At 43.3% G+C, this 13007-nt stretch overlaps 1 protein-coding gene across 2 annotated transcripts in view; it reads left to right on the top strand.

The window, feature by feature from the left end:
- Nucleotides 1-9081, top strand: part of WDR53 (WD repeat domain 53) — a 203692-nt gene extending 194611 nt beyond the window's left edge. For both annotated transcript variants that reach the window (XM_086943944.1, XM_086943945.1), the window contains exon 4: nucleotides 7936-9081. In XM_086943944.1, coding sequence (XP_086800070.1) covers nucleotides 7936-8553 — 618 coding nt within the window. In that variant the 3' untranslated portion in view covers nucleotides 8554-9081. The remainder of the gene's footprint in view (nucleotides 1-7935) is intronic.
- Nucleotides 9082-13007: the final 3926 nt, after the last annotated feature.

The raw sequence follows: 13007 nt of genomic DNA, 5'->3' as shown, positions 1-13007 counted from the left end.
CTACTGGCATGGAAGAGGATAAAGGAACAACGTTGGGACAAGCAAGGTCCTAGGGACTCGCCAACAGCAGTAGAGTCAGAGCAGGCCCTGAGCAAGCAGAGGGGCCCACTGAAGAAGTAGACGACCCTTAGGAGGACCCACAGGCTGAAGGCACAGGAGCCGCAAGAGGACCTCGAGCAACTCACCAAAGATGAAGGCCCATGGTGCAGAGGATGTGATGAGGATGCTGATCTTGGATGAAAGAGATGCTTGAGGCTGGAGCTTCTTGTAGCCCGAAGATCTCTGGAGAGGAGAGCCAACAAGCCTTGGCAACAGCTAGTCGACGCATTGCACAGGGATTTGGTTGTGCCTTATGCCCATTGGCACATGTGAGACCTGAGTGGAATCTGCATTTCAGTGGGCTCAGAACTAAGGAGGGTTCTCAGTTCACATCTGCATCTCTAATAATATGGCTCTGGATAATCAGCCTACTGCATGTCATATTGGCATCTAACATACACCACTATTCTTCTTGCCCCTTTGTTGGTTGGGCTGTGGAGGTCACCTGGATATGGTGGAGATGAGGGGCCTCTAGTCTCAGACGGAGCAGCTCCATCTTCTAAACCTTCTGGAGTTTCTTGCCATCAGGCTGACCTGAAAGCCTTTTTACCCTTCATACATGGATAGGCAAGTCAGGTGATTATGGACAAAACCACTGCCGGGTGATACTGCAAGAAGCAAGGCAAAGTGCGTTCTTGTTCCCTCTGTCTGGATTCTTTGGGGGTGATTTCAGGAAGATCTGCAGTCCCAACAGTAAGGCAGGGTGTTAAACTTGTACCTACACACTTTATACCTTCATACAGAGAGAGTGAGCAGAATCAGTCAGAACTGGCAGATGTCATTCCAGCTGCTTGCTGGAATGACATCTGACATCACCTAATATAAATAGAAACAGTTGTTCACCCAGCAAGTGAACCTGTGTAATGTTCTGTTTTATGTATCGTTTTTAGCACTGTTACAGATTCGTTATTACTCTCTTTGCCCTGTCTTCATTGCTGAATGAGCCCTAATTCTGGCCACCAGTTGTGATGTGCTTTAGCCTCTTCACCCTGCGACTCTGAACTCAGAAGACCCTTTGTTTCATTGTCATCATTTCTGTACGTTGCATTATAGCACTACAAACGTTCTCAGTCCAGCCTCATTATACACAATTTGTTTCCTGACAAGCTAGTGCTTCGGACTTGTGCATTGTTTCTTCTGAAAGTGGTGTCACCTTTCCATGTAGAGCCCTCCATCCCTCTCCATGTGTTCTGCTCTCCGCCACATCCTTCTAAGAAGGATTAAAGCCTACGCCAGTTATATCCTAAGCAGGCCATTTTTGTCTAAATTTTTGTAGGTCGGAGGAGTACCAGGTGGATGATAAGTTCCTTGGTGGGTTTGCTTTTGTGAAGTCAGAGAATGTGATTCAGAAGCAGGCTTTATCACGATCGATTGATAGTCCTTTGCACCAAAGCTGTGTCATTCTGAGATCCTTATGACTCATTACACAATGGCAAAAGCTGTGACTATAACCCTGAAGCAATGTGTTCTTTTGTAGACATCTGCCAGGCAGCCACCTGGGCATTTTTCCATACTTTCACCAAGCATTACTGTCTTGACTTTCAAGTCTACAGGCAGCGTCATTTATCACACTCGATCCCACAGTATGTCTTGGTGTAAAGTCAACTCCTCTGACTCACCTGCTTGCCGAGACATTGCTTTGGGATTGATTCAGAAGGTGAGGAATCTGTGGCTAGACGTGTCCATCAGAAGAATAAGTTACTTAAACAATCTATAATGGTCTTTCTCACAGATACTCTGTCTAATGTAGATTCCTCCCGCCTTCCCTCCTTCCTGTTCTTTGTTGATTGATAAGGTTCCAAGTTAGATTTGCACAATGCCAGCCCATTTCACTTTCTCAACCACTTTTAGCATGTGCGGGATTGGGCACAATGAACAAACTAACGTTACCACATTGGGTGGCACCTATATGCGGCTCTGTCGTTCTATCCAAAGACAGGACAGAGTTTTGTCGGAGGCTAATCACACCACCTCCTAGCACATAGAAGCTAACTCCTAGTCTAGGTGGCCCTTGGAGGGTGTCAAAAGTTGAGAAATAAAAAGATCACAAGGTGAGGAATCTGCGGTTAAATAAAGTACCTACCAGAAACATAGTTACTTTGAAAGCTGCATTCCAAACTATATGCTGACATGGTGCTTATTTATATGTAAATTGCAGACTACTTTTAATGACTGTGGTGGGTCGCAGCCTTTGGCAATAAATCAAACTTGTTTCGTGCTTGTAAGTAGGAGAGCTCAGTTTGAGATCAAGCTTATCATTGAGGCAATGCAGTGCTGATTAAAGCATTTGCTTAAACTAAAGTTTGACTTTCAGAGACTGTTAAGCATTTAATTTATAATCAAATGTGTGAAAATACCTCACCCTGCCCAAACCTTTTTTTTCAACGACGATTTTAGATTACCCCAAACCAGTGCAGGTGGCGTATCTACTTAGGATGCTAAAACCAAACCGGCCGTGACAAAGCTGTTAGAATGCCTCTTGTAGTACATTTATACAAAAACACACAGATACAGAAACACATGCACACATACATATAGACAGAGCAACACACCTTATAGCATCTATGCACTCAAAAGCCAGTAACCTAGTAAAAATGCTTGCAACACTTCATCAGTCATACCCAAAGATCAAAACTGTGATTGCAACATAAGGTGCTGAAAATGTATTCAAATCTGTAGAAAGGTAATTTGGAGGGAAGCAGTGAAGAGGATGTGAATGTAGGACAATATTTTCATTTCATGATCCAGTTCTTGTTCACTACCAAATCAGAACTAAGACTGTTAGATCTATCTCTGAGCTCTATAAACCGCAACAGCTACTCAATGAGTGTCCCGGTGATAAAAGCAGGATAAGATCCTGGCTGGTCTAGGATAAGAATGCAAGTCCAAAGATCCAGATTTTAAGATGGCACTTAAAGGTCTGAATATCCACTGTGGCCCTAAGCTGCTGCAGTATGGCGTTCCAGTCCCAAGCTGCAAGGTAGGAGTAGGTGCTACCACCCCCTTGTTTTCCCTTTGGTTTTGGGAACCACCACAATACAGAACTAGAGGAACGAAGTAATATGACTGGATGGTAATGGATAATTCTTTTTGACAGGTATTGAGAGCCAGATTGAATAAACGCTCAATGTGTGAGGACTAGACCTTTAAACCTCCCCCAGTCCTTGATCGGCAGCCAATAAAGTTCTTTCAGAAAGGGGAGGATGAGTCCTCCTAGAGAGTTTCAGCAGAAGTCGTTCCGCAGCGTTTTGAACCAGCTGCAATCTCTTCAGGAGGAAAGCTGGCAGGCCCAAATAGAGTGAGTTGGCATAATCCAACCCTGAGGTGATCACTGCCTGAATCACTCTGTTCTGCTTTAGACCTGCCTGGTCAGGCTAGACCCTGCCCCAAGGGAGAGGAGTCCAGAGGTGGAGAAACGGGCAGAGTGGCTGACTCTGAGCACGGGCTGAGCGTGGACATTCTTGCCTTTAGCGCGCCGGATGTGCATCCGTGCACCGGCCCAGTTTATAAAGCAGTTAGGCATGTGTATATGGCCCAGAATCTTGACCACTAACCAGCTCAAAATGGAGGCCAAAGCAGTGATATAGATCAAAAGAGGCCCCTCTCTTCCCAACTAAAAATGCTGTGTGAGCTAAAGCGCTCCTAAATACAGCCCCTCTAAAACGTATACACAAAAAAACGGATCAGTTTAGTGAAGATAGATGATGGGCATAGCACGAGTCTTTAGTGCAAATCATCAAAGTTCGACAGCTTTTTAATATTTCAGCATCCACTATTATTAAAAGCGCATTAAAACACACAAAAATTCCTAAAAAAGGATTTCTGTCGGTATACCCATTTCAGAAAGGATCGTATCAGCTTACCCGTCTGTGCACCGGCTCCCTTTATAAACACTATCAGTCATGTGAAGATGTCCCAGATTCTAGACCGCTAATTATCATTATTATTTAACCAGCTCAAAATGGCACACTGGGCGGTTATATCTGATATATTTACATTATCCCATTATACCAGTCTTTTATGCCCACATAGTCCCATTATTATTCCTATTGACCCAACAACCATTGGTGCCACTGATGCAAGAAAAAAATATATTCTGAAGTATTTCCTTTTATGGCCACGCTAGTATTCTGAACTTGTGTAACAAAATACATCACCGTATGATACAAACTTGCGAGAGAACCCCAAACAACTGCTTCATGACATAGTGACGTTTGGGGGCACTCCAGTATTTTTATTAATTCAGGGAGCACAGATGAGCATAGTTGGCCTTTCAGTAGAATTAGGACAGAACCAAATATCTGTTTATCACCATTGACAGAAGCATTTACATGTTTACCAAGAATAACTATGGTGCAGCAATTAATAGACCAAGGGCCAGATGTACGACATTTGATGTTTGCGACTCGCAAATTGCATTAAATTGCGAGTCGCAAACATTAATGTACAACAGTGTAAAAGACACTGTTTGTGATTCCCAATGGGGTCGCAAATTGCATGCCTCATGCATATTAAAGTGGCTGTTGCAATTTGCAACCCCATTGGGAATGGCTGGTACTCCCAGGGATGGTGAGGTGCTGGGGTCAGCAGACCACCAAGTCTTGGACTCCTTTGTCAATAAAATAGTTTTTTTGTTTTTTTTTTAACACCATCGATGCTAGTGTTATTTTCCTCCTGCGCTGATCCTTTAAAATTCCCATTGTTCATGACGAGCTGGGCTCGTCATCAGTGTTTGAGGAGGCTACACCATGACGAGCCCAGCTCGTCATCAGCCTCGAAGGGGTTAAGTGCAGCCTGGTTTCCTTAAAGGAAAACGGGATGCATTAAAAAAAAAAATGAAACATTTTTGTTTCATTAGTTAAGGTCAGGTAGTGGTCCCTGGTACCACTGCATGCTCTCAAAAAATGTTTGCGCACCCATTCACAAAGGGGAAGGGGTACCCTTAGGACCATTCCCATTTGCAAATGGTTTACCACACTCTTCCCACCCTCTTGAAGAGGGTGGTAAACTGCAAATATTTTGTGACCACAAATGCAGTCACAAAACATTCTTACATAGGGTTCAGAGTCGCTATTAGGAAGGGACGACCTTGGAGCGCCCTTTCCTAATAGAGAGTTGCTAACCCTATTTTGCAAGTCGCTATTACATTAGTGGAAACAAATTTGGGATCACACTGATTCACCTCCCAGCAGGTTTGCCCCTAGGCATCATGGTCAATGCAGTTTGCCAAGTGTGTGTACTTGCAAAGTCTCTCGAGTGTTTCACCAGGTATGTGCAGATTGGTGCTGGCCATCTCTAAACACGTGTTTCTGGATTGTTTTCAGTCATCAGTAGAGATTAGGCAATTTGAATGTAAGGGGTTGCTGAGCAGGCTGCCAAAATATTCTCGGTTCTCAGTAACTCTCCATGCGCGCAGGTGCCTCTCCACGAGCTCGTCAGCTCACATGGCTCGAGGGAGCCTTTTAAACAGGAAACAAATGTGGGATCACACTGCTTCACCTCCCAGCAGGTTCGCCTAACCCCTAATTTCAAAGACTGTAATCTCAACTGATGACGGTTAAAGAACCAGAAACACATGTCTAGAGATCAGCAGTATCTGCGCCAACTGTGGCGAAACTCTCGAACACTCTTGAAGCAAGCAAGTAACTGAAAGTGCATTTACCACAATGCCAGGGGCGGACCTTGCTGGGAGGTGAAGCGGTGTGCTCCCACCCCTGTTCCTGTTTAATAGTACTCCTGTGAGTCATTGAGCTGACGAGCTCGTGGATGAAGCACCCGCATGCCTGTGAGAGGTACCTGACCTGAGAAAGATGTTGGCAGCCTACACGGCAAACCCCAAAAGTCAAAGACTGTAAACTCTACTGATGACGGTTAAAGAACCAGAAACACATGTCTAGAGATCAGCACTATCTGCGCCAACTGTGGCGAAACTCTCGAACACTTTTGAATCAAGCAAGTAACTGAAACTGCATTTACCACAATTCCAGGGGCGAACCTTGTTGGGAGGTGAAGCGGTGTGCTCCCACCTCAGTTCCTGCTATTACATTAGTGACTCTCAAATTAGGGTTGGCACATTGTGCTACCGTTTTTTGCGGTTGCAAAAGGGCAAAATGCCCCTCTGCAACCCCAAAAAACGGTCTTACATCTGGCCCTAAAAACACTATTTGAAAAATGATACCAAATCGTTCTTTATATAATAGACTGTATCTTCTAAAGATGGTAATCTTAGATTTTTAAACCTAAATATTTTATTGCAGCTTCCTACAAAGTTCTTCAGAGTTAGGTAGTCAAGCACTTGACTAGTCTGGACAGGTGGGCAACACACGTTGAAATAGGAGATGTTGGCTTCATTGTGTTCTTGTTCTCCTTTGAATAGAAAGGACTGAGGGCACCAGAACTTGAGACATTTTGTCTCACAAGCTAGGTTGCTGTTATCTCTTTTCAGTAGGTAGCCTTCCATGCATTTTATTATGGTAAATTCCACACATTTGCTTGTAGCTCTGGACCTGGTATTAGTAGACACAAGATGGTGAAACTAGAGCTCAATATGTGGAATATGGCTAGGTCATCCTGAAGGTCATTGGCTGATCAGTCTGGTTTGGTCAGAGTATACCCCTTTAGTCCCATTGCATGGTGTGGCTTTCCCAGAAGTGTCCCCCCCCTCCCCACCCGGAGAAGGGTTACAAACGTATTCAAGATGCTAGATATCCAAGCATTGGGAGTATTTTCAGTGAAGATATATTCAAATTACTTCAATAAATTAAAAACTGGCGAGATCTCAATGTAGTGGGTGTGTTTGGAAATACAGAATCAAATTTGACATGGTCTAAACCTAAAGCATTCTTTCTACTTGAGGTTGCTATAATTCTGCTTTGTTGGGGCCGTATTGTGTTGTATGTGTACTGGGAAGCAACATACATTGTTGCCAAAGCGGGGAGTAGCAAGAATTGATCAGAAGAGGGCACTTCGGCAACCTTAACTTGTTATATCTGTGTAAGCTTATGTCTGTCAGTCTTACCCATAAACTTGCAGACCAGACATGTTAAATACCAAATAAATTAAAATTGATATAACCAGACACATCATGGGTACGTGATAAATATGGGATGGAAGAAGCCCACGCCAACCCCCTTGTGTGTTCATGTTCCAAGATTCACTGTTATCTCCTTAAGGCTAATGACTTCATCAAATGTAGATGTCCCTAGGGATTCTAGTGTGAGTGCCGCTTGAAATCTAGGCAATGATAAACCTCCCAAGGGCAATAACCGTTTTGTAGAGATGACTCTAGGGACGGCCAGGTGTAGAATTGCACTAGACTGACTAAGTTCACAGCATCAGACTAGAAGAATAGCTCTTGCTCTTGTCCAACTGTTGCAAGCTGGAGGACACGTTTATCAAAAGCAGGTAGGAGATGGATGGTGAGTGATGATTGAGGTGTGTAGGGTGCTGTTATGGTTTATAGTAATGTTCCTTCTGTTACAGTATTGCTTGGATGAGGGGGAAATCGAAGCTTGCTATCCAGGAAATTCAGGGTCCCCTTCTAATTGCCATCTGTTGTTAAATGATTCATCAGTGAATGTCAAATCTGGGCATGGTGTTTGGGCACTGAGTAACTTGACTGTGAAACCCAAGCTTTATCTGGCCCTGATTGTGCACTTTTAGTCCGAGAATAGTAGCACTGCCTGTCATTTGCACTCCTCTGATTTGTACAATGCATATGCAGGTCCAATTGCTAGTGAATCCATTTTGTCAGTTGCATAGGAATCCATGACAAGTTTAATGTTGCTTTGTTATTGTAGAAACATATTTAAATTCTGCTTTCTCTTCTATTTCAAGGTTATGCTGTGGAACCTGAATAAAACTCGTCCACAATTTTTGTTGAATCTACAACACCTCACTGAAGAGGAGGAGGAAGAAGAGGTGGGACAGCAACTCGATGGTGGAAAGCTCTTTAATCCTCCCTTGGCACATTCGCTCAGTGTGGCAAACTGTGGCAACATCTTTGCATGCGGTTCTGAGGATGGTAGAATCCGCGTATTCAGGGTAACTGGCCCAAAGTTTGAGCTAGAGGTTGGGTTTAGAGGTCATAGCAAAGGGGTATCACAAGTCCAGTTCTTAAACTTCTTGCCTGCCCCATGGTGCCTGCTCTCTGGAGGAAATGATGGAAAAGTACTGCTTTGGGACATGGATTGTGCAATAGCAAAAGATCATTCAAATGCATTGAGGTATGGCCACAGTAGGAAGAGCCGGAGGAGTCCTTTGTCCAAAAAGGAAGATAAAGCCAGAGCTGAAGGTGACAGCGCGGAAGAACATTTCCACATGTCTCCAAAGTTGTGTGTGGAGCATGGGGAGAAGGTTAACTGGCTCACTGGTGCAGAGATAAAGGGTTCAAAGCTGGTATTGGTGGCGGATCAGAGTAGCTCTGTATCGGTGTACCCCCTGACATTTTCCTGAAGTTGATTTAGAGAAAACGCTGGAGTTGCATGTACTGCAAGCATTTGCCCCTCAGAATTTATAGAATAATAATAAAAAATAAATTGGAGCAGAGGCGTTCGCCATATATTTTTATTGTTCAGATATTTGAATTTACGTCTTCATCAACATTTCAGTAAAATTAACAGGTGCAGTTTGGACAAGTGAAAGGGAAAATCAGGGTTAAACATGAGATTTAAGCATGTACTGTTTTGTTCATCTTCAAAACACAAAACGTTGTTCTCGTGATGGTGGGATCGTTCAGTTTTTTTCTCAAAGTTAACACTCTTAGTTAAAGCACTGAAGATCAAATCCACTCAACATGGACTCATTTATTTGAAGGTCATAAAGAGTGTTTGGTATATTTAAAACCCTTTGCCAGCAGATGTGTATGTATAAACCCTCCAGGATGTTATTTTCTGTATAAGAGCAAGTGGAAGCATTTGCCCTGTCAAATTCCTTATGCAGGCCTGTCAAAACAAAGCCTTTCAAATAATAAAGTGCCACTACAACTTGACTGTCCAAATAGTCTCACTAGCACTTTTCGATATTTTACCTTGATCGCACATAAGCCCTGCACCTTTAGTCTTTCATCCGTAGCAGACACTGGAATCGTGAGCAATTTGTAAAGGTTATTGTCCTATGGCATCTGTTATAATGCAAAAATAACTACAGACCCCAAGTAACTGGTAACATCATTTTCGCATGGCATTGTTAGGCTAATTTTATTTGCCAGTTCCACTTACATCATATCAACATCGGCTGACGAGACCTTGACAGGAGGAGTTCTGCTTTTACAGATCCTCCGTGGTCTCGGACGCACCCGCCCTTCAGACCACATCCTTCACCCAGTCATCCACATAGATTTTACCCGCTTCCGGGTTAGAATTATCACCGGACCTCCGATACCAGTATGACGCCCTATAAGCCCTGAAGAGTCATAGGCATTGACCTTTGACGAAACACGTGTCGGCTGGCGTTTGGCCATTTTAAGATCATCCATACGTATATAAAATCTGCAAGATTTACATCCGGTGTCGACTACATTTACTTCTGACTTTATGTACTGTTAATAATCATACGTGTGCCCAGGTTTTGTTTCTCATAACTTACACCAAGCATCGGGCCCTTTTCAGCCACTGCATGCAGAGGTGTGATCTTTTTAATTGTCTCTGGTACTGATGATGCTTTAGAGAAGAATGTGCCTTGTCTCAAAAATAGCGTTGGTTGTTATTGCATGTTATATCTTGTTTTTCACCATGGTATTCACGTTGAGTTTATAAAAGGTAGAATATCTGCTCATATGCGAGGTCCAGAACACATTTCACCAAATACATGTTTACCAAAATTAATAACGCCTTTAGAAAGATGCCAGTTAGGTGACATTCCCTCTTTATTATTATTATTATTATTATTATTATTATTATTATTATTATTATTATCATTATTATATATTTTTTTAAATATGGAAACAGGCAATTTAAAAATACATGGCTCCTTTGCCTTCAGACACCACTCCAATATAATCTGAATGAAAAATAAAACCAGAAAATTGTTTCTTAATACTTAACTATGCAGAGCTGTGAAAAACATGACCATTGCACTTCACGAATTCTAACATACTTCACAAATCCGTTGCGCCTAGCAGGGAGCTGGGCAGTTAATTTGTTTTCCTTCCAGTGGGAAATGCGCCAAACACCTTCTGCCTTTAGTTTATTCAAGTCTATTTTATCAGAAAGTTGTAAAACAAGGTGCAATGTTATAAATCTGATTTATATCTAGTCTTTAAAGGTTCAAGGGATAAATAAATTGTTTCTTAGAAAGTTACTGGAGAAAGTGCAGTAGTTTGTTCCATACAGATTTTTGTCCCTCTCATTTATTTATATTTATTTAATTTATAAAGTTGTATAACCTTTGAATTCATCAGTGCATTAATGGGAATAGCTCATATTCTTAAAGACTCTGTTAAGGTTTGCTCCATCAGTTGTGCCCTTGAGAGACTGAGAGCGAGAACCTGTTTGTGAGCCAGGGATCAGCTAGAAGGCAGCATTATATAAACAGCGTCTGGACTCTCTGGTTGCTTGGCAACAAGACCTGCCAGGTGAAAGCACTCCCAGATGTCTCTCCTCTATTGAGCACTCTATCCATGGATCACACCACCATAAAGAAACCCCCTTGTCCCTGATTTAGCCTTCAGGGAAGTAAGATTTCAGAAGTTAAATGTGGGTGCACTTCAAAAAACTTCAGAATGAAAAATGTCTTGGCATTCATCACAGAAAATGTCAATTCTATTAAAGACACGGAGGCGAAGATTATGCCATACTTTCTTCATTTTATTCAATCAGCAGCCATTTTGAATATGTAAAACAAATACTTAATTTCCCGTACCACTTAGGGAAAAGAAGAAAAAAACAATTTTCCAATAAGAGTATAGGCTATCTCTTATGAGACTCCATCTGTCTAAGCTCATCCTCTTTCTTCCTGCGACCAAAGGCGACGATGGAAAACTTCACTCCTGTTTGGATGACTCTGATCCTCCAAGAATCAACGGATCAGGATTCAGGCACCAGGATCTCACAGACGAACCAACAAAGCAATACAATGCAGCAATAATGCCCAACATTTGGAAGAGATAGACTGTTGCCTCCACTAGGAACTAGTCCACATAACAAGCATTTAACTCAATCAAAAAGACACATTACTTACACCCAATCGGACATATCCAGTATCGCCTGGTGTGCAATGATCACAGAGCAAAGGATGGGCTAATACACGCCTCCGTGTCCTTAATAGAATTGAAACTTTCTGTTACGAATGCTAGGAAATTTTTCATTCTGTATCAGGACTCTGAGGCGAGGATTATGCCAGTTTAAAGCTTGGCTACCACCAGAGCCGCAATGGAGAGAACTGGCTTGAAATAAAACCTCTTAAAGGTCCAATCTGAAGACCAGTCCACAGTATTCATGATGTCCTCCAAGAGAGAATGCCTTTGACACCATGGAGCAGGGAAGAAACTGCCTTATGTAGTTTATGAAGGGTAATAAGTAACTGTTGTTCCCTGTGGGGATGGAGCTCCTCAGTCATGGTCTGGTGGTACAGCAAACCACACAACTGTGGAGAATCCCGAAAGCTGGGTATGAAATGAGTCTGGAGTCGCATTTCGTGTGTCATGACACATGAATGGTAACTCCATCGAGATTAAGTGTCCTTCCTGTAACATCCAGGGCCCGGACATCTGAGACCTGTCTCCAGGACACCAGACACAACATATTGGCCAGTTTTGTTGACAACTGTTTCTAAAAAAAGGCCCTTGTTAGGAGGCTAAGAAAGGGAAAGGTTCAACATGTTTTTAACATCCCAAAGAACTGAACATCTCTGCTCCAGAGAGAGACAATCTGATGTCTCAAAGACATTTCCAAACCAAAGGATGTTTTTCCACTGGATGACCCCTGTTTGGGTATATCCTGAGGAAATCTCTGACCAAAAGGTGTTGACTGACCTATAGGCCAACCCTTCAGTTGTCAAGATGTTCAAGATGTGGACAACATCCTTCTCCACAGGATCCAATTCTCGTTGCTGATAGTAACCCAGCCATCAAGACCAAGCCGATCTGTAGAATTTGATTGTGCCATCCGCCTAGGCTCAGGAGAGGAGATCCGCAGTGTTTTGTGAAAGCCCAGGGAATCGCCATTACGACCTGTAATCCTCCAAGCCATAAGCAGGAAGGCCCGTTGCTCATCAATGGGCTGAGACTCCCATGGGGATCCCTTGGGAGTTACTGATCTAGTGGTAGACACATTGGAACATCCCAAGAAAGTTCCATCAGAACCAGAAACCAAACTTGCAACTTCCATATCGGGTTCACTTCTACCAGCTGTCAGTGCAGTGGGTCTCATTTTCATGGCAAAAGGAGGAAAGGCATAGCCCGTCTCCTTCGACTAATCTTGGAGAAATGCATTGGCAGCTATTGCGCCGGGATCCAGTGTCCAACTGAAGTTTCCAGAGAAGTTGATGATCCAGACGGGACGTAAAAAGGTCTATCATGAAAGGACCTCATCGCTCCGAGGGTGCTTGAAACATGCCCTAAAGCAATTTCCACAAGCTCATATCCTCAAGCTGGCGTGACTGCCAATCCGCAACCTGGTTGCCCACACCCATGAGATGTTCTGCCACCACAAATATCTGGTGGTCGAAAAAGTATTCCCAGAAAATCTTCGCAAGATTTGACAGAGCTCTGGAGCTTGTGCTCCCCAGATGATTGATGTAGCGGACCACCGCTACATTGTCCATCTTCAAGAGCTCCCAGCATTGGGTGCGTTCCTTGATCCAGCACCTTATCCCGAAGCAGCCCGCCATCAGTTCTAGACAGTTGATGTGCAGGGCTTGCTCTGTGGCGGACCATCCACCTCTGTTGGTGCTCTCCCCACACCTTACGC

The sequence above is a fragment of the Lissotriton vulgaris genome, chromosome 11 (genome assembly GCF_964263255.1).
Source record: "Lissotriton vulgaris chromosome 11, aLisVul1.2, whole genome shotgun sequence".
NCBI classification, from domain to species: Eukaryota; Metazoa; Chordata; class Amphibia; order Caudata; family Salamandridae; genus Lissotriton; species Lissotriton vulgaris.
This window is presented reverse-complemented; position numbering and strand designations above follow the sequence as displayed.